The sequence below is a fragment of the Poecile atricapillus genome, chromosome 3 (genome assembly GCF_030490865.1).
Source record: "Poecile atricapillus isolate bPoeAtr1 chromosome 3, bPoeAtr1.hap1, whole genome shotgun sequence".
Taxonomy (NCBI): Eukaryota; Metazoa; Chordata; class Aves; order Passeriformes; family Paridae; genus Poecile; species Poecile atricapillus.
This window is the reverse complement of record NC_081251.1, coordinates 7221162-7241836: the sequence shown is the minus strand read 5'-3', so window position 1 is coordinate 7241836 and position 20675 is coordinate 7221162. Positions and strand designations below refer to the sequence as shown.

Genomic DNA, 20675 nt, shown 5'->3' with positions numbered 1-20675 from the left:
ATATTTTATAGATATGAAATAATCTGTGTTTAGCTCTGAGAGGTAAACACATACCTTATTTTTGCCCCCTTGTTAGACATGGAAAATTAGGTGCAGAGATTGAAATTAGCAAGGTTTATAATCCCTGGAGCAGGAGGCTCAACTCAAGAGGGGATTCATCTCACCTGTGTTAAACTGTGTTTGGATAAAACAAATTATCCTCCACAAGGTCCAGTCTCTATTAACTAGAGAGGCACAGTGCAGATATTTAATTCAGATCTACCCTTGAGGTGGTTAAGAAAAGTGCAAAAACATCAAACCCCAGGGATTAAAACACTTGTTTTTTGAGTGACAAGCAAGGGCTAAGATCTAGGAATATATGTGCTCCTCACCTTAGAGAGCTTACAGATAAAAAACAGTGACTGAAGTGCAAGAAATAAGGATGTTAAAGCTGTGTGGAAAAGCCTCAGTCTCATAGGACAAGCCTGTATTTACCCAAGGCTTCAGGATGAAGAAAAAGTCTTGTGGGTGTTTTGGGTAACTTATCATTCTGCAATTAGCTGTATTTAGTTTATTGGTTAAATTAATTAAACAGCACCAGGACCCTGCCACTGGAAAACTTTTATGGTGTTCAATGTTATCATGATCCCTGCTTACTCCAGGGTGGGGTGCCAAGTCTCTGGCATGGCTTGACCAGTAGCATGACCAGAGATTGCTCCTGATAAATGGTCTGCAAGGGGTCATTCTCTTTTGGGGTTTAAGGACATTTAGCCCCCACTGTGCATGGGGCTGTGCCTGCTGGCCCTGGCCCTGTTTAGTTAATCTCTTCCTCTTTTCATTTTATTATTTGACCTCTTCACGATCAGAGCCATGGGGAAGCAGCTATGGTGTGCTGGGCTTGATACAGGGCTAGCCTTACTTTGAAATAATATGGTGCTATCTAATTCCCTTCTGCTGTTCTCTCTAATCTGTAAAGACCTCACAAATCTGATTTTGGCCTGGTTACCCTAATCTGCATCATGGGCTGCCCAATTCACTGACTTCAATGGGCCACACTCGACTGTGTCAGGATTTGGAGCTGATACTTGGTTTTTTTGAGCTGGGTGAGCAAACAGATCTGCAAGATCTCTTCTTGACAGTGCACTAGCTCTGATCTGAAAGGAGACACAGCTTTAGACATCTGTTTTAAGGGCAGAACTATTCTGAGCTTATTTAAACTTGATACAAGGCTCTGTTTATATTTCTTTGATTAATTGAAAATAACCTCTCATTAAGGAAGTGACAACCGATACCGTACGATTGTGCTCAAGTCATTCACAGAAGCGAAAAAAATACACCAAAGGTTAGGCAGGTCAAAGCCCTTGTTTGGATCAAAGCATATGTTGAACACTGTATAAATGCCAAATCTGAAAGTGTTTTGTGTTTAAGGTTGAAGTTTGGAGTAAAATGATACTATAACAATAAATCCCTAATTCAGCTTGTTAGGTCGCTACTGCATTCACAAAGGCACAGCAAAGAGAGGGATGCATCTGATGGAGCAGCTGGATAGGAGTCCAAGTCTGTTAAAAATTTACAGTATAGCTGAGGTAATACCACATCCAGTTCTGGTAGGCACATTTGAAAAAGAACTTTAATGCAATGGAAATGGATCTTGAAAGAGTGACAAGCACGGTTTGTGGTTTGTCCATAAATCTGCCTTACCGTGAGAGACTAAAAAAGTTCAGCTATTTTTATTTATTCAGGACAAGGTTACAAGATGACTTGTCTGTGGTTTTGTAAAGTTGAGCTTGCATGGCGAGGCAGCAGCAGGCTCCAGTTTCCACTCAGAGCTGCATGGCCTCTCTGCTTTCAACCAAAATATTGGAGTGTCCCCAGCTATGCCTGGGCTTGAACTATTCCTGCTATTCTGGGGGTAGACTGAGGATGGGCTGTGCCTTGGTGGGCTGCAGCCTTCTCTGCCCATGCCTGATCTGCAGCTCCCTGGAGAGACTGATGAGTGATGGCCAGGGTTGAGGGTGGAGAATGAGGCCAGACGAATGCAGATCAGAAAGGCAGCCCTTCTTCTTGATGGGGTGATAGCCACTGAAATCACTTATCTGGGGTGGATGGTCCTTCCCTCAAAGCTTCTGATTCGGGGGGGGATCTGTCCTTACATGATGTACTATAATTTGTAATGATTCAGGTGTTTTGGGACACCATTCTGTGGCTTCATCTATGCAAGTGATCAGGCCAGGTGATGGAAATTATCAAATGAGTGATCTCACCTGGCCTTAAAACATTCCTATTAAATAGGAATATTTTAAAATTCTTGTTTTAGTGGAAATATGATATACCTATAAAACTGATTGGTAAATGGAAAGGTCTCAGTGAGGCCATCTTTAGCCTAAGAAAGGTCAATTTTTAGGAAAAAAATCACCACTTTCGTATTTGTGGAAACTAGCATGGCTAAGTTTATATTTTCTTTCCAGGAAAATCTGAGCTTAGACCTGGATTCCAACTGTCCCTACAGTTTACTGTATCTGATAGGACATCTTTCAGTAGTATGAGGAGTCATACAGCTTCTTCCAAACAACATTTGACCTTCTGTTCAATCTACAGTAACCTTATTGTGTGGTCATCTCATCCACCTTTCAGCTGTGGTGTTGGAACCAAATCAGGAGGATGAGAGGACACCATAGAAAGTCCTATGGGCTCCTGTCAAAGAGTTTATGGCACTGCCTTCTGCAAGCACAAGTGGGATTTGCAGAAAGCCTAAAGTCAGGCTAGGTCTGGGCTGCCTGTGAAGGACACATTTTAGGTGTTAGGTCTAAAGGATGCTTTAAAAACTGCCGCCAAGTTGAACAGCTGTTGTGCCCTTGCACCCAGCATGTAGAGAGGTGTTCAGAGGGTTTGCCTTGCTGGAAGGTTAGAGTGGATATTAGGAAAATAATCCAAATAGATTATTAATAATGCTATTAGAAAATCCATCAGATTGGATATCAGGAAAAATTTCTTCACTGGAAGACTGGTCAGGCACTGGAGCAGGTTGCTCAGGGACATGGTGGAGTCACTATCCTTGGAAGTGTTCCGAAAATGTGTAGGTGTGATAGTTGGGGATATGGTTTAGTGGTGAGCATGTTGTTGTTAGTTGGACTAAGTGACATTTGAAGTATTTTTCAACTTTAATGATTTTATGGGTATATGATTCTGAACTATCCATCCAACTTTATTTGATAAAGGAAGTTTCTTGTATCCGTCCAAGCAAAGGTTTGACTACACACTCAAGTGTGATCTTCTGCTTCTGTGAGTGGTGCCATTGTCACATCCTGCGGGTGCCTGGGCTGCCACTTGCCCTGCCCCCCAGGTGTGCGGGGCCGTGTGCTCCTCTCCAGGCTGGCCACAGCACCCAGGAGCCGTGTGCTCCTCTCCAGGCTGGGCACAGCACCCAGGAGCCGTGTGCTCCTCTCCAGGCTGGCCACAGCACCCAGGAGCCGTGTGCTCCTCTCCAGGCTGGCCACAGCACCCAGGAGCCCCGGCCATCCCCTGTGCTCCGGGAGCATTTCGCAGCGCCTGCCTGCCCCCCTGGCAGAGCTGCCTGGGCTCCTGGGGCAGCAGCTGCCGCGCAGGATGCAGGAGGGACCTCGCTCCTGCCTGCTGCCCTCAGGCACACGCTGGAGCATTCGAGAGCTTAGAAAAGCCAGGAAACTGCTGAAAATGCCATTTTGCTCTTAGTGTCTAACATCATCGCGCCGCTCCTGCTCAAATAAATAAACTCTGATGGGAATCCCGCCCCTACCCCCCTTCGTTCCTTGCTTTAATAAAACTTGTCACAGTGATGTTTTCGGGGTTTTTTTTCAGTCAGCAGATTTTTACGCTGGTTAATGAGGAGGAAAAATTTCTCTTCCCCCCCACCCGCCCCCAATTGCCTCCCCTCTCTTTCATGTCAGGGGCCAAGTTTGGATTGGAGCCTGGTGAAGTTTCTGTGTCATTTCCTGTTGCTGCCCTCCCCGGCACTCGCTCCAGCCCTCCCGCAGACGCGCGGGGCGTGCGCCCTCCCGGCCGCGGCTTTCGGGAGCTGTGACAGCGCTGGGCACACCTCGCTCTCCCTCCTGCCACACCGCATTCCTGTCCTGCTGTCCCCACGGGCTCGGCTCCCAGCCCGCTGCCAGGAGCGCCAAGAAGCCGAACGCTACAACAACTTTTCTTCTCTCCGCTCGGCTCTCCGTACGTCCCAGGCTGCTGGGAACCTGAGGCGGTGAGAGCAAAACCATCCTTCTCTCGCAGACTTGGCCGCCGTGGTGCTGCTGGCCGTGCAGGTGGTCGGGAGCGGGGGATGGCGCTGCGGGCCGGGCGGGGGGCTGCGGGCACCGGGAGGGGACGGGAGCCAGGTGCGCGTCTCGCTCCGTGGGACAGCTCAGCTGCGAGGGCTGGCATTGGAGCCGGTGGCTGGATGTGACTGACGGAAAAAAGGGCTGGGTAACAGAGCGGACAGCAGCGCGGGGATGTTCAGAAGCCGGGCAGCCAGTGAGCGGAGGTGAGGCAAAGAGCAGGGGCTGCTCAGTTTTCTCTTACGTGTTTGTCTTTCAGCTTCGGTTTAGTGTTCACAGGTTTTTCCCAGGGCTGGCTTGCAGCAGCGTTCACGGGGTTTGTGAGTGTGTCCAGTCCCGGGGATTGCTTTCCTGGGCAGAAAGAGCAGATACATGTGGAAATCTTCTGCTATCCTCGCTTGGAGGAGCGGGCACAACTCAGCTGGCATCTGTAAAATCCTGCCCGTGTTGCCTTTCCTCTGCCATTGCCTTATTTGCTCGCTGAACGCACATATATTTGGTAGGAAAACGACACAAATGCTTGTGCTTTAAAGTGGAGCAACTGTGACTTCATGTACTATTTCTGTCATTCCTGACTCGTTCAGTCTTGACTGTTTCTTGGACAAACAAGGCGTAACAAACTGACGGATGAATCCTGAAGCATGTGCTGGAGCCGGTTCCCGGAGCTTCCAGAGTTAAAAGGCTTTCTTGAACTCACTGACACAGGGCAGTAAATCTCAATGTGTCAGTAAGTGAGGGAAAAAAGCGCTTGCAGAGCATTACATGCCGGCAGATACAGTCGGTGCTGTACAACCCTGGGTCTTCACAGGAAGGATTAGCTCCCAACACCTCCAGCTACCCAGCAGCATTTAGAAAGGTCAACTATATGTACAATATTTACCAGCTAATTATAAGTGGGGCAATAAAAGCCTTGGAGTTGGCCCCAGGAAAAATGATCCCAAGGCATTGTGTACTGTATGTTTACCTCCTAGACACTGCTTGATTCATGTTGCTTCTTCAACTCCCTCATTTTATGCTGGTTTGGCAGTAGAGTTCTCTCTGTCCCCCCCTTCGCTAATGAGAAAGTGGTGGGAAAAGGTAGAAGATGGGTATGTAGGAACGGAGCTTTGGGCTCACCCTGAGCACTTCAGTCCCTCTCCCCCGCCTCCAGCCAAGGTACATCTCCTCCCATGGCTGGGGAAAGTTCAAGCTCCCTGTCCAGCCTTGGCACCCCTTGTCTTGCTGCCATAAGCAATAGGGGACCCAGGAGACATTTCCTGACAGCTTTGCCTGGAGCCAGTTTCTAGGTAAAAGCTCAAAGTTTGTTTCACAGCTCCTCTATGAAAGGTGCATTTTTTTTAAATCAAGTTCAGTGGGAAATACTATTTCGGGTCTTCCAGTCTCGCAACCTCTTTCTGAGTGTTGTGCTACTGAAGGATTTATCAAAAGTATGCAATTTCAGTATTTTCACAGCTGGCTTATACAGTACAAGTGAGCTGGTCTCGAACGTCTGTGCTACCACACACGGCTTGATCTGAGACAACTTCTGGGTGTTGCTGGAGTTCAGGAAGGGCCAGGACACTCCAAAGGCAGTTTGGATGTAGTCACCTTGTTTCAGAGTGTAAGAGAGTTTAGTAATATGTAGGCGTCAGGCCGTGCCAATTGGCTTCAGGGCTGAAGAATGGGCTCTGGCAGGGCTTAGTTTACTAGCAGAGACACAGCCAAGAGAGTAACGAGCTCATGTAACAGAGGGAGGAGAGAAATTGTAGTAGAAGTTACTCCCAGCACCTCCTTGGAGCCTAAGAAACAGCATTTACCTGGAGCTGTGCTCTGTATGCTCGATGTGAAAGGAAATGGGGTGACAGACTGGCACTTTCACAGGGGTTCAGCAGGCAAGGCAGCTCAGAGGTGAATGGAATCACTGCCTGTGCAAGGTGACTGGGGGGCTAACTGAGCTTCAGGGGCTGCTTTGGGTGCTTGAGGTGGGGAATGGACCTCCAGTCCTTTGGAAATCCAGCTGTATATACAGATATTGAGAGATGAACATCTGTCTCAACTGCACGTCTTTGGGAGTCAGTTTCTAAACTATCTCAAAACTTGTGTGCTAGCTGGGAGGTGAACATAATTTTATCCTTAGTGTTTTTGTATTTAAATGTGAACCCACTTCATTTTAAGCTGAGATCGCCCTGCTAGATGTTATTCTTGATTTACAGCAGTGAGGGCAGGTAAGAAACAGTCCCTAAATATCTGCTTTTTACTGACACTTGCAAAGGAGAAAGCAAAACAAGAGATACTCACTCAGGGTCTAAAGTTTCTTTCTTTCTTGCCTATCTCAACTTTTTCTCCTGTCAATAGAAATTTGTTCTGTGTATAAGCAAATTCTGGGTCCCTGTTTTTACACAGAACTGCTGTAACAGCAGCAAGGCTGGGGTCTCTGTCCTGTCTTTCTCCTTGTGGAGCGTGTTCTCCACACCACACAGTGCTCCTGTAGCCTTGACAGATGAGCCAAGGGATGGCCATTCCAGTTCTGCTGCTTACCTTGGGAAAGTGCTCTGCAGCCCAACAGACTTCGCTGTCTGGAAATATTTCCTGTTGCACAACATAAATTGTCTCTTTCAGTTTAATCCTGTTGTCTTAGATTACCTCACTGAAGTACTGCCTTGAGTAAAGCCTCTCTCGGCGGCCACTCCACTGCAGTGGGGGCACCAGCATTCTGAGAGGCCACAGGTTGTGAACACTGCAAGGAGGTGGGGTGAACACGTGCTTCCCTTCCCCCTTTCTCATCTTGCACAAGGGCAGGGCAAACAAGTCCTGATTTTAAACAGCAGGTCTCTGCTACTTCTCATCCCTGAGCCAGACCCCTGTGCAGCGCCACAAACCCATGATGGCCGCTGAGAGCCCCAGCAGAGATCTCCCATCACTCCTGGCTTCCTAGGGTGCTGGGGATCCTTTTCTCTGAGCTGCTTTTTCCTGCTTCAGTGCTTGAGCTTGGTGTGGTGCTCCCTGTCCTGCCCAGGGCTGCTCTGAGGGTTCTGTGTGGCTGCCCACCAGGATGTTGGCTGCCATCTGCTTTAGTTTCTCACAGGCTTCTCTTGGGGAACAGCAGCAGCATTTGGGATAGCCTTGGCCCAGTTTGTGGGTGCTTCCCAGTTCCCTGTGCTTCCCCATCTCCCCAGGCTGAATCAGACACTCTGTGTTCATCTGCTTTGCTCTTGCTTAGCTCCAGCTCCAATTCTTGTCGTATTTAAATGCTGATGCACAAATTTAGGTAATATTTATACGCTCTAGTGAGTCTTCAGCTCGCCTGCACAAATTTCTTGTTTTTCTTCTTCTAATGCAGTGCCACTACCTGAGGACAGTGCTGCCTCCTTGCTCCAGGGAGCTGCTGAACCCTGCTCTGTTTATGGGACATTGCCATAGCAATGAAGATGTGTAGTGGAAATGGTCAGGATTAACCAAACCATATCCCTGCTGCTGGCAAAATATAGCCAAAAAGGTGCTTGCCTCCTTCCCTCTCCAGACAGAATCCTGTTTGCTTTGGCTATTTTTAAACATATGGATTATTGTGGAGATGGGAAGGACAGTTTGTGTTCTTCTGTCCACTGGCTTGGGGCTGCCTGACATGATGGTGGTTGTGGGAGTCACTTGATTCCCAGCTAAAGGCAGCAAATTTCTCAAATTCAGAGGCTTTCTCTCCCTCCTGCCTTCCAGACTTGAACTGGTGAGAAGGAGGTGAGAGGCCTCTGTATCCCATCAACAATTCCCTCAATCATCCTCTCCCTCCCTGCAAGTGTTATTTTTGGTTAATTCCTACAAGTTTGGGCCTCCTTGGTCTATCCTGTGGGAGGAAGCTCCAGGCTAGAATTTTGTAATAAAAGCCAGATTTTTCTCTGGAGGCAGAACAGAGGAGGCCACTCCTGTTGCTCCTCCAGTTCTTGTTAGTTCTTGATCAGCTTAATCTGGCAACTGTGAGAGGTTTCCTTTCTCTGCTGAGAATAAATTTGGTCTCTGAGGAAGGTCAGTGTTGTGGTGTTCACTTCGAGACACCCGATTTCCACAGAGCCACTGGTGGGAATCTCAGCTCAAGCTGTTTGGACCTCATCCTCCTGATGGAAGTTCCCAGCAGTTCACTGGAGATGAGACTCTGAGGGCGTCACAGGCCATTTGCACCCACGCAGAACCACAGCTTTGCTAAAAACAAGGAGTTTCCCTCCAGTGCCCTTGGCCAGAGTTAGTTTGCTCTTAACCTTAGGAGCTCGGAGCAGTCTGTCCCCTCCCACACCAGCAGAGGCTGGTTTTCACTGGAGCAAAGACATCTGTGCACCTGCACTTTGGAGAGTTCTCAGAGGTGTTCTGTGGTTATGAAAAGAACACAGATCTTCCCTCTGATTTCCTCTGTGACTATGATAATTCAGTGTTCTCCTCCTTCACTGACTACTGGGAATGGAAAGACCACTAATCCCTGCTCTTCTCTTCTCTTTGCCTGTCCTTGAAGGGGGCAGGGGGGAAATGTTTCCATAGGGGCTGGTGCAGTGAAAAGCTGAGAACATCTGAAGTTGTTATAATTAAAATATGCAGGACCTATCTTAAATATACCCAGGGAGCTTGCTAACTAAAAATGAGTTTTCTTCTTGGTCATCAGACCCAGTACTAAGGATGAAGACAGCAGCAGAAGCTGACCTATGATCCTCACTGGTACTTCTCACACTACCCATAATACAGAAATTCTTGGAGTTTCCCACCAAGACTTATTTCAAACTTAATATAATCTACCTTGTGCTCCTTTTATTTTAGTAGTCACTGCGATTTCCCTCTGACATAGCCTAAATTATGCTTAGACTACTTTTTTTCCCCTTCTTTTTTATTAATGTATCCATGGACTGCATTCAGTCTTCAGAGATTTATTTTTCTTTAATGAAATCAACCTAATTTTCCTGGTTAGTGTACTGCATGAATGTCACATTTAAATATGTGCTTTCAAGTCCAGTCCTTTCCCTCAGATATATTACTTTACACTACATTTGTCTGTGTTAAACTGCAGTGTTGATTTACTACATCGGTGACCATGAAAGCGTCCAATTCCTCTGACTCCTGTTTGGTTGTTTCTCACTGTTTATTATCCACAATGATCTGATTTTTGGAATAGTTGGCACATTGTACGCTGAAGTTTCTTAATTCTTTTCCTCTGCTTGATACAATGGTTACAATTAGATTAATGTGTATTTAGTGGATTTGGATTGCAGAGCAAGTATGAAAAGCTCTCCTGGGAGCCATGAATGTCACAGCAGTGTGTGGTGCCAGGTGAGCACAGGAATGAAGGGGTAAAGATGTGCCCAAAGTGTAGGGAAGATCCCATACCTCTCTCCCACAAGAAGAAGGTGGAAGCAGAAAGTGATCAGCTATTGGTAGCCAGTCCTTTTTTTTCCTGAAGGCCTTCTTTTTTTTCTTGAACAGCTCTGTAAGTGTTTTCTTCCTCTGCTATAGTTCAGAAGTCAGAAGGGTGCTCTTCAGCCTGCTAAGGAGGCTTGAACAGCACTAAGCCTGCAAGATCTGAGATTTGGTCAGCAGGATTCTAAATAGTTTTCAGTCTTACTGTTTAAACATGCAAAATTGGGAATTCCCTTCGTTCCCTTTGTTTCCTTATTTGAAGAAGCCCAAGCTAGGCAAACCTGCCAGGCATGCTAATGCTTCCTGACAAGCTGCTTCAAAACACGAGTTTCACGTAAGGACAACAGCAGTGCAGCAGAAACCCTTCCCAGAGAGACAGAAATACACCTTGGTCGTATTTAAGTCAACCTCCACCTTTGGGTTGTGCTTCCCTGCATGGGTCTGCATCACCTGTCCTTCAGGAGGATGCTGTGCCAGGTGGTGAATATCTCATGCACTACTTGTAAGAAATTCCAGCTATACAGGAAAGGCTTCTGTGCCATGTCAGCCAGCTTCTGAGAGGAGCAAGCTGGAGGCAGGTGCCTGTTCAGATACATCCCTGTGTTTCCAGCTGGCTGGCTCTCAGCAGCTCCTCACTGGGGACACAAGGGAACACCTAACTGCCCTTCCCAGACACCCTGTCTCCTTGGGCCCTACATGTACAGTACGGGTTCAGAATCACTCCTGAGAAATTCAGTGCCCCTGACTCCTTCTGACTCTGCTGAATGCCTCAATGCTTAAAATAGCTCCAGGTCACGCTGCTGGTGGGATGGCTGCATGTTCACTATTGTGACATGTGGGTAAGGCTTTTATTAAATGTGGCCTCAAGTCAACTTTCCATAACTCAGGTTTTGCAGGTGCAAAGGACAGGCTACAATGTGGGGAAGTATTCTTGACCTTAATCATTATTTGCGAAGCAGTGTGTGAGGCACTGCCTGTTGTTACCAAGAGAAATGATGCATGTTGGAAGGGGATCATATGGCTATCAGGCCTTGCAATCTGGCTTAATTTTCTAACAACACTAAATACTTGCCGATTCTGTCCTGACCTTGCCTGTAGTTTTCTAGAGTTGTCTCTGAGGCAGGAGTTTTCTTGCAAGAAAGAAAAAAAGTATGCATCAGGGCTGTCGTTTGCTCTCTGCACAGCTTTGACTGCGCAGCTGGCTGCCAAGCATCACACAGCAAGGCTGAGCAATGCTTGTGAATCACCATGGAACAACATCAGACAAGACAAACAGACCCATGTGATTTTAGGCAGGGCTCAAGAATTTTGTTCCTTTAGCTTCAACCCAGGGGGCAAATTTGTTCATTTTCCTGGCACTGAAACAATGATGAAGTCTCTGCACCCATTTGCCCTGAACCGGTATGGTTTGTTCTCTGAAACATTTGCTGTTCCCATTTTGTGTGATAATAGCAGTTACAGAATAGGTGGAGATTTTGTGGGACCAATTCTCAGGTACATTAAGCTGCTTTCACCCCCTCCTGAGTATATAAAATGTCCTTAAAGCAAGTGTAAATTGTCAAAGTAGTCCAAGTGGACTCCAGAATCAGACAAATAGGTTCCCAATTCTGAAGTGAGCACGTGTTGCAAACTTTGTGGGGAGCTGAATAACTAAATTGTCATCTCTCACTCTCAGACAGGTGCTTAGCAAAGCGCTGATGTCTGGTGGCCACAATGGAAGTTGGAGGAAAATTTTAGGAAGGTTGAAACACCTGTGTGCACTTGACACATGCAGGTTCCTGAGCCTTATTTGCTGACTACCCTTAGGCTTGGACTAAAATCACAGAATCATGGAAATATTAGGGTTGGGAAAGACCTCTAGTTTCATCAAGTCCAGCCATTAACCCAATACCACTGTGTTCACCACTTACCTATGCCCCTTAGTACCACATCTATGCACTTTTTGAATACTTCCAGGGACTGGCTATTCCACCAATTCCCTCAGCAACCTGTTCTAATATTCAAGCACAAATCTTGTGAGAGAGATGTGTAATAGCATAGATGGTAAAGTTCCAGAACCTGAAATGTTCATTACTACAGAACTCACAGCTACATAAAAACCACTAGAGCTTTCTTGACCTTTGATTTTTTTCCCCTCATGAAGAGATCACATAGTGTGAATCAGCTCAGAGATGAAGTGAAAGCATACAGCAGCCAGCAAAAGAAAACTTGACCTAGGAGGAAGGAGGGTATTTTTCGTGAAATACAGGAAAGCAGGCAAAGATATGAGGAAGACCACCTACTAAAGAGAAGCAAGCTTGTGAAGTGGACATAAAACCTTCTATGTTTTCTGTGTCTCCTGCCTACAGTTATTTCAAAAAAGCACAGCATGACACAAGCACCCCAAGTTATATCCCTGTCTCAGTGGCTTCTTGGGACCTAATGTGCCCTACAGAACCCCTATGGACCTGAGGAGGAGACCAAGTGCAGCTGGAAGAGAAAGGATGCTGTGCGCTCCCCTAGTCCAACATCTGTGACACGAGGAAGGTCATCTTATCCAATTGCAAAGTGGAGGTGCTACCTCAAAGCCATCTGTCAGAGGCTTCATTCCCTCTTTCTTATGGTGTGCTGGAAAATTGAAAAGCTCCATGTGATTGTGTTAATTGGGAGGAAAAGGTGGGAAAAACCCCCGTGATTTTTTGTTGCATATTTTGCTTGAAAAAACACTTGCTGTCTGCAGTGAGACCTCACAGCATGCTAATTCTTAAAGCATATATGCAAATGTTTGAAACTGGAGGCTTTGTTGACCCTGGAAGAAAAAGCAGATTCCAAACAGAAGCTCAGGAAAAAAATTCTGCTGCTCCATCTGTATTTGCTTTTGCTTTACTCATAAATGGATGCAGCTTGCCTGTGTCATGGTTTTGTCCTGCTTATCTTCTGAATCTGCATAAACGTTATTTCTGGGCAATCATAATTTCAAGACCTGGTTGCAAGATAGGCAGCTGAGGAGCTGATCAGTTCTTGCATCCTCTCTTTCACTAAATTCCTGAGCTTTGGGTCTTGCTTTTGAGCAGAAGTTTTGTGATGGAGACTGTAGGGATTAAATGGCTACACGGAAAATGTGAACTTCCACAAGGGTTTGAACTTTGGTCTACAGAAAACAACCTGATGATTTCAATCTGCAAAGGGCCATAAGGACATTCAGATTAAAAACAGTATGGGAAAACTTAAAATAAAATCTCCATGGCTTTTAAGGGAATTAGTTCTGCCTTCATGTTTCCATTGGACTACTTGAGGCTATCCGTGGTGTTGTTTCCCCCTGGTCCATGCCTGGGTCGTTGATTCAGCTGTGGCACTGCTGTGGTGCAACACACAGTGACAAGTCATTCCTGTGAGGTTCAAAGAGGAAGCAGAAAAAGTCAGTGCTAAGGCAGGCTGCAGTGTTTGTGGGGAAACACCTGTGATCCATCATTAGTTCTTCTAAGTGTTTAATCTGTTACATCATCGTGTAGAGTCTGGTCCTGTAGGATGAGATGGAATTGTTCTGTTTGACTTCAGCTTTTTTTGGCTCCTTCAGTCTGAATGTAGGCTCTTCGCGCCTGCAGTTTACCAGGAGGCACTGTAGAAATGTTCTAGCATGCATTTATTTAAATAACATCTGATACATTCTGGAGGATAAATGGTATGGAGCAGCTACAGTGCTGTTTCCAAAGACCGTTCTTGGCAAGAAAACAGAGAGGAAGGAAAGATCCGTTACGTGTGCCTGTGTATTGCCCTTAGAACAGGATCAAAGTTATGAAAAGAAACTCTGGTTTTGTTTCTCCACAGTTGTTGAAGTTCACAGGCTTCCCAGGATCTACATTTCAAGGCTATCATCAACCAAATGTTGTACATTTACATTTGTTCAAAATAGTTTCCAGGCAGTGGGTAATTAGTGGTTAGAAATGGCTTGCAGTTTGGTGAAAATTTGATTAAGTGAAATCCTTAGGAAAATGAGCACTCCAAGTCTTTTGTGTTTCCCTGCTTCAACTGTGGACCACAGCTTCTTCCCCACCCAATCTCACAGGAGGCATCTCCTTTATCTCCTGCTTTTCTGTAAGAACTAGATGGATCCTAGTCAGGAAAGACAGGAGGATGCCTCCAGCCAGAATGAGCAGCAGGAAAAAACATTAACTCCAAAAAATGCCATTTTAACATTCTTCCCGGAGAACTTCAAATGCAGTAATTACATCCCTCTCCCCAAGAACTCCATGTACTCTGTTCTTTTGAACTAATTAATCCCTAAGTCTGAAGCGTTCTGCAAACAAATGAAGAAGACCCATGCCTGTACATTTCTGTTCTGGCCAGTGAGCTAGTGAAGAAAAGGGGGGAAATAAAAATAAAGAGGGAAATATTCGAAGTTATGTATAAATAAAATAAAATAATAAAGAAAATAAATAAATAAAATAATAAATAAAAAAATAATTTTCAAATGTTATGCAAGGTGGGATATGGATTTTTTAAAATAAGATGGTGAAGTGTATATAAGACTATAATTTGACCTTGTTAATAAAAGGCCCATTTTTTGTCCTGCTCCTTCATTCAGAAGTGGGAACAGTGGAAGGGAGAGTTAAGTACTTAGGTAGGTTCTTTAATAAAAATCTTTGTTTTACTCATTTACGCCAGGAAACTTTGATTAAAAATATTGATTTAAAAAAGGATGACGTCTTTACACCTTCCTGTATAAGTGGAGATTTGTCAGATAGTCACTGACTCATGTATTCCCAGTTGGTGGGAATGGATTTACAAATGTTTGGACCTAGAAACCCAAAAGGATTTACAAACAGTTGCTTGAAGTGGATTTGCAGATCTTGTTGTGACAGTGACATATCGTTCATGCTTCCAAACCATAGGCTTAGTACCAATGCAGTGCTACCTCAGGTGGCAGAAGGAGAGAAACAGCCTCACTTTCCTGGCTCTCTACAACTCCCTGACAAGAGGTTGGAGCCAGGTGGGGGTTGATCTTTTCTCCCAGGAAACAAGTGACAGGACAAGAGGAAAAGGCCTCAAGTTGCACAAAGGGCAGTTTAGATTGGGTATTAGGAAGAATTTCTTCACAGAGAGGGATGCCAATCATTGGATCAGGCTGCCCAGGGCAGTGGTAGGGTCACCATTGCTGGAGAGATTTAATAGACATGTAGATGTGGCTCTCAGGGATGTGGTTTAGTGGTGGGCTTGGCAGTGCTGGGTTAATGGACTTGATGCTCTTGGAGGTCTCTTCCAATGGTTATATGACTCCTTGCATCCTGGAGAATTTTCCAGCACGGTCCAGGGTGTAGCACCCATCACTGGCCACCATCTCACATCCTTCTGCACACCGTCTCGCAAAGTAGGCAAACCCAGCTGTTTAGGTACCTAAGTAAAAGCTCAAAAAGGACTAGTGAGACCATTCAGCCAATCTTCCTGGATAACAGCAGCCACAGCCTTAGCTTGCTTAAATCCCATGGCAGCTACAACAGGCATCCCACCCCTAGCTTTCAAGTGGTACCATCCTTGGCAGTGGTATTTCCAGCACTGCCAGCAGCTGACCTGGGTGAAGCTGTTACTGTCTCTCCTCCTGGCCCTGTTTCCCTCTGAAGCAGCACATGTGACATCAGTAGTCCCTGTATCCTTGCTGGGAACCCTCTGAGCTGTAGTAGTTTCTCCCAGGGACTCCATCCAACTTCATTTGCTGGACCCATGTATGCAGAAAACATGAGATCCCTCAGGAAGATTTTCAGTCTAAACCCATTTAAAACTTTATATGGAAAAAGAAAAGTCTGAAAGTCCATGCTCAGCAATATTGTATGCATGAGGCTCAGTTAATTCACCTTGAAAGAGGCCTTTAGGAGGACTTGCACATTCCTGGTGCGTTTGGGACAGGACATGGGTGAGTGCCCAAGAGCAGCACCAGATAAACAGAAAACATTACAGCAGCCTGGCGAGGGGGTCATGGGATCTGCAGGGCTGGCGGCACTGCCAAAGCGCTGCAGCCGCTTTTTCTCACAGATGGGATAAAAATAAGATAGATTAAGTATATCCCAGAAAAAATAGTTATGCAAAGGCTTGAGAAAGCTGCCAATGTCAGCAAAGGGAGGCAGTAATGTAAGCAAACTTCAGAGGAGGGGAGCTGCAGAGCGTCCTGCTGGAGCGAGCTGAGGGGACTGGCTCTGAGTGTCGGCTGGATGTGGGGTGAGGGGTTGGGCAGGCAATTTGGTTGACTTGTGTCTTCTGTGTTTACCAAGGCAAATCCCAGTGGAAAGGGAGTTTTTTTCTTTTAGCTGATAAATGTGCCTGCCTGTGATTAAAGTGCTTTTCCCCCCTTCTGTGGTTCTTTGAGTCAGCTTCTTCCTGGTTGAGTCACTTAGGGTGACAGGTAAGTGCTGAAGTCCCTGCTGGAATCTGAAGCTCCCTGTCAATGCTTTTGATGTCCATTCTTCTTCTCTGGGGTTAGAGATACATTTGGGTTTGATCTTGCACCCAGCTTTCTGTCAGATCCTTGGGAATGGCCAGTTTAGGCAAGGTGAGGAACTGCTGCCACAAACTGGATCTTGTATCAGTGAGCAGCAACACCTCAGCTGTCAGAGCTGTAGGATGGTCCCCAGTGAGCATGAAGCTCAGTTTGGATGGCTAATTGAGCAGAAACAGATGGAATATCAGGGTTTTGAAGGGCTCAGACAAGCAATAGTTGTTGCTTCTCTGTGGCTCTGTAGTAACTGGCTGTGAGCTTGGTCTCAGGCAATGGCAGATTAATCTGCCTCTGTTCAGTCAGCTGTGAACCTGGCTTCTTGTAGATTTCTGGATTTCTGATTTCTGCTCTTCTTTTCCTTTTTTGTGTTTTTGGATAGTCACTACAACTGGGTCAAGGCTCATGGTGTTAGGGTCTCCATACACTAAGTCTTCAGAGGGGCTGAGGCATAGAAAAATCTCTTACCTGGCACTAAGAAGGAAAGACTTGTAAGTGCATATATGAAGGAAGGGTGTCAGATGATGGACCCAAACTCTGCTTGGTGGTGAGAGGCAATACACAAGAAGCAGAAGCTGATGCCCAGGAAGTTCCACCTGAATGTGAGGAAGAACTTTTCTGTGCAGTAATCAAGTATTGGAATAGATTGTCCAGAGAGGGTGTGAAGTCTCCCTCACTCACTGGAGATATTCCAGACCCATCTGGACACAATCCTGTGCCCTGTGCTATGGGATGACCCTGACTGAGCAGGGAGGTTGGACCAGATGAATCACTGTGGTCCCTTTGAGCCTGACTCATTCTGTGATTCTGTGACCAAGTCTGAAGTGGTGCTTCTCTAATTTGTCAACATTTACTCTGCTCTGGGGAGGTGTAAACAGTGAGAGGCATGACCAGAAGGAACGAAGTCCACCAGATATCATTCTCCACTAAGGAACAGTTATTTGTTGGCCTCTGGAGTAATTATTTCAGACAGGTTTTTAAATGCACTTAATTTAGACAAGAAATAATCTCAGTGAAAGGGGGTTGAGAACGTGTAGGGAACATTCTGGGGATAAACATCTGCCTCTTTTTGGTTAACAACCATATTTATTACATTAAAACAAATACCTCTATCTGACCCAGAGAGCTTGTGGAAGGAGGCCAGAAAATAAACTGTTGCTACTGATGAGATAATGGGTCAGGAAAAAAAAATTTAAAAATTGTAGTGCTAAAAAAAATACTCAGAATCTGTTTCTCATTTCTTTTTACATTCCTCTGAAAATTAAGACAAGTGTAATTTTTCAGCTTGGCTTCACTTTGTAGTTGGTGGGTTTCACACTTGGCCAAAGAGAGCTACAACTTGTCTTTCCCACATTGTTTGAGAACCACAGCAGAAACGTGTCAGCAGCAAAATTTGCTCCCCCCATGCATTAGGGCTGGGGAATTGATGTGCTGTACATAAGGAAGAGTAACCAGATACAAAGATTGTGTCAGGACTCTTAGATGGCCAGGAGGGAGCTGGATCTAGGCATTCCCTCTTCTCTAGAGCTGTGTGTCTGTGTCTGTGCAAGCAGTGTCACTGCTGCCAACGCCGTGATCCCTCTGTCTGCCTGGCCAGCCACACTGGTCTCCCATCTGGGGATGATGCAATTTCCTTTGCTTCTTTATTGGGAGATTAAAGGAGCTGCTTCTTCTCCCTCTTCCTTGTAGATAATTTATCGGTTTCGGATTTAATAACTTTTCATATTTTAAGGTTTCCTGCAGATGGATTAGGAGGCAATGCAAGCAGTGCAATGACAGCATTGTCAAAGCAAGTATCTACAGTGTAGCTATCTGTTCCCTGATCCTCCTGTTGTATACATTGAGATTCATGTGTACATCCTGTCTGTCACTTCAAAGGCAACTTTTGCTATTGGACATTGTTTATAGTAGGAAAGTTAAAAGGCAAATTGTCCTACATGTCTTTCTGGTAGTTGTTGGTAAGTCCAGTGGTGACTTCACCTGCCTGGAAGGAGGTTGTAGACAGGTGAGAGTCAGTCTCTTCTCCCATGTAATGAGGAAATGGCCTCAGGTTGCACCAGATAAGGTTTAGATTGAATATTAGGGGAAGTGTCTTCACTAAAAGTGTGATCAGGCTGCTCAGGGAAGTGATGGAATCACTTTCTGGAAGTGTTCAAAAATGTAGATATGTCACTTAAGGACTGATTTAGTGGGGGGCTTGGCAGTGCTGGGTTAATTGTTGGACTCAGTGATCTTGGAGGTCTTTTCCAACCTAAATGATTCTATGATTAATAACTGCCTCAAAAATTTCAGAATTCTCCTCGTCTTGGTGTTTGGCTCATTGGTAATATATGTTCTTTTGAAACAGTCAGACATCACTCATAATCACCAAGTTTTCTGTCTAGGGGACCCTCCTACCAGGAGCTTCTATTGCCTCTCTCGTGAGCAGCAATTGCACCTGCCATAACGAGTTAGGAGAGTTAAGCTGGGATTTGCATTAATAGGACACTGAGCTGGAGATTTGGCTGGAGGCGTTATCTCCAGCCCACCTGCTGTAGGGGCCAGATGTGAATCCATGAGGTGCTGCAGGGGTAAGCTATCCTAGCCTGTGCCATCCCACCCCAGCTGCCTGTGAGCAGGCTGGCTCTGCTGAAGCCGCTCTGTCACTGCAGCCCAGCACCCCACGGATCAGCTCAGCCTGTGGGACTGAAAGGGACTGCTTGTTCTTCAGCCCAAGGGGTGAAGCTGTGCCCTTTTGGGTTCTCTGGGGCCCACTTTTAGTCCTGACACCTTGGGGGACTTGCCACATGAAGTGACTGTTCTTTCAGGATGCAGATAACTACCACTATGGATTTATTTTGTTGTTAAGCACAGAAGGAGCACAAAGGAAATACTGATGTCTCTCAGCTTTGCAGCAAGTTGCAGAGACCCCTTTGTGGCAAGCTTGGGTTGTTTCCTATTTCCAGTTGTCCCATTTTCTTTGATGTAGAAGACTCACATAAGTCTGAAATTCCTTTAGGTTTCCAAGGTCTGATTCTTTCTGCAGCAGTTCTTATGGATGTTTGCTTTTTTCCTAAGCAAAAATCTGAATGGGAATGCTGAGTATATGAAGGGTTTGCAAAGGTCTTTCCTTTGAATGCATGAACACTTTCCCTTGTGGTAGGGCAAGGATTGATATGCAGGGTTTAGCTCACAATAAGCCTCCATCTGGGGTGGGAAGACACTTGGACTATGTCACAGATGATTTTAGGGGGTCCCTCTGGTAGAAAGGTGGATCAATCTCTAGTGGCTGTTCACAGCCCTGCAATGAGCACATCCTTTGTAATGTCACTTTTTTCTTCCTCCTCAAATACAGGAGTTGCTTTGTTTAACTTGATTTACAACTCTATTAATATCTTTTCCCAGTACAGACAAAGGTAGCCTCTGATAAAAGGAAATTTCTTTTCTGCATGTAGTTTAACTCTATTTCTTAGAAGGAGAGATTGAGCAGCAAATAGAGTTCCTCACCCCAGCGTGAGTTGCTCTGTTTGCATAGCCCTGTCAGCTGTGCCATTTTTCACACATCTCATGGACAAAGTGTTACTGGCAAAATATTTATGTACAGAAGGAGCCAATGTCATGTACCTTCCCAGTCCCTCTCACCCACCTTTTACTAAAAGCTTCATAGAGAGAGCTGCTGGTGGTAGATGCAGCAGAGAACAGGAGTCAAATGCCAAGTTTTGCTGCATTTTCCTCGTCAGGACCGTGACAAGTGGAAACACAAACTGAATAAATGGGTCTGATGATGCTGGACTGTGAGCAGGTTTTAAACCCCCAATCCTCCCAGCACACCAGCATTTACCCCTCAGTCTCCCGAGTTACACAACATTACACAACCCTCTTAAATAGGCCAATTATTTCTCTATGCAAGAATGACTCAGAGAGATTTTCTTGCCTATTGCATATGAAATATATATTTAATTTTCTCCAAGAAAACCCATTTTTATTTGCAGTTCAGGTGAAATCAATATTCCAAAATGGCATTTCAATAAAATCAAAGTTATAAAGTAAACAAGGTAATGGGAAGAAAAGCACTGTAAATAGATTTTCAAATGTCAGACAGTTGATATATATTTTCAAAAATATAACTTGATTTCAGAGTGATGAATATGGGAAAAGAGAGCAGGTGAACAAGAACTATGAAAAGAGAGAAATTATGTGAAGGTGCCTGTTTTCCCCTTAGCTATGGCAACCTGCAGGTGTGTGGGACACCCCTGGGTGGGAGAGAACAGGTATTGCTTCTGTAACAGATTCACAGAATTATTGGATAGTTTGGATTGAAAGGGAACTTAAAGGTCATGATGTCCAAGCTCCCTGCAATAAGCAAGGACATCTTCAGCTAGACCAGGTTGTTCAGAGTCCTGTCCAACCTGACCTTGAATGTTTCTGGGGATGGGGCATCTACCAGCTCTGTGGGAAACCTGTGCCAGTGTTTTACCACTCATATATTAAAAAAAAAAAAAGGCTGAAAAAAGGCAATTTGCACTCGGAGCCTCTATTGTTTCAGCAAGGCAACTCCTGCATTTTTGTCTCAGCAGAGG

General features: G+C 45.4%; 1 protein-coding gene across 6 annotated transcripts in view; it reads left to right on the top strand.

Annotated features, from left to right (window-relative positions):
• Positions 1-20675, top strand: part of EVA1A (eva-1 homolog A, regulator of programmed cell death) — a 205372-nt gene that overhangs the window by 134768 nt on the left and 49929 nt on the right. For 2 of the 6 annotated variants that reach the window (XM_058836141.1, XM_058836140.1), the window contains exon 1: positions 4355-4492. The exons of 2 other annotated variants lie outside the window; for them this stretch is intronic. Coding sequence is in view for 1 of the 4 variants with exons in the window: in XM_058836136.1 (XP_058692119.1) it covers positions 7707-7761 (55 nt within the window). In the remaining 3 variants the exon portion in view is untranslated. Of the gene's footprint in view, positions 1-3940; positions 4214-4354; positions 4493-7691; positions 7762-20675 lie in introns of those variants that run through there. 2 more of the 6 variants (XM_058836138.1, XM_058836136.1) reach the window with 2 other exon arrangements.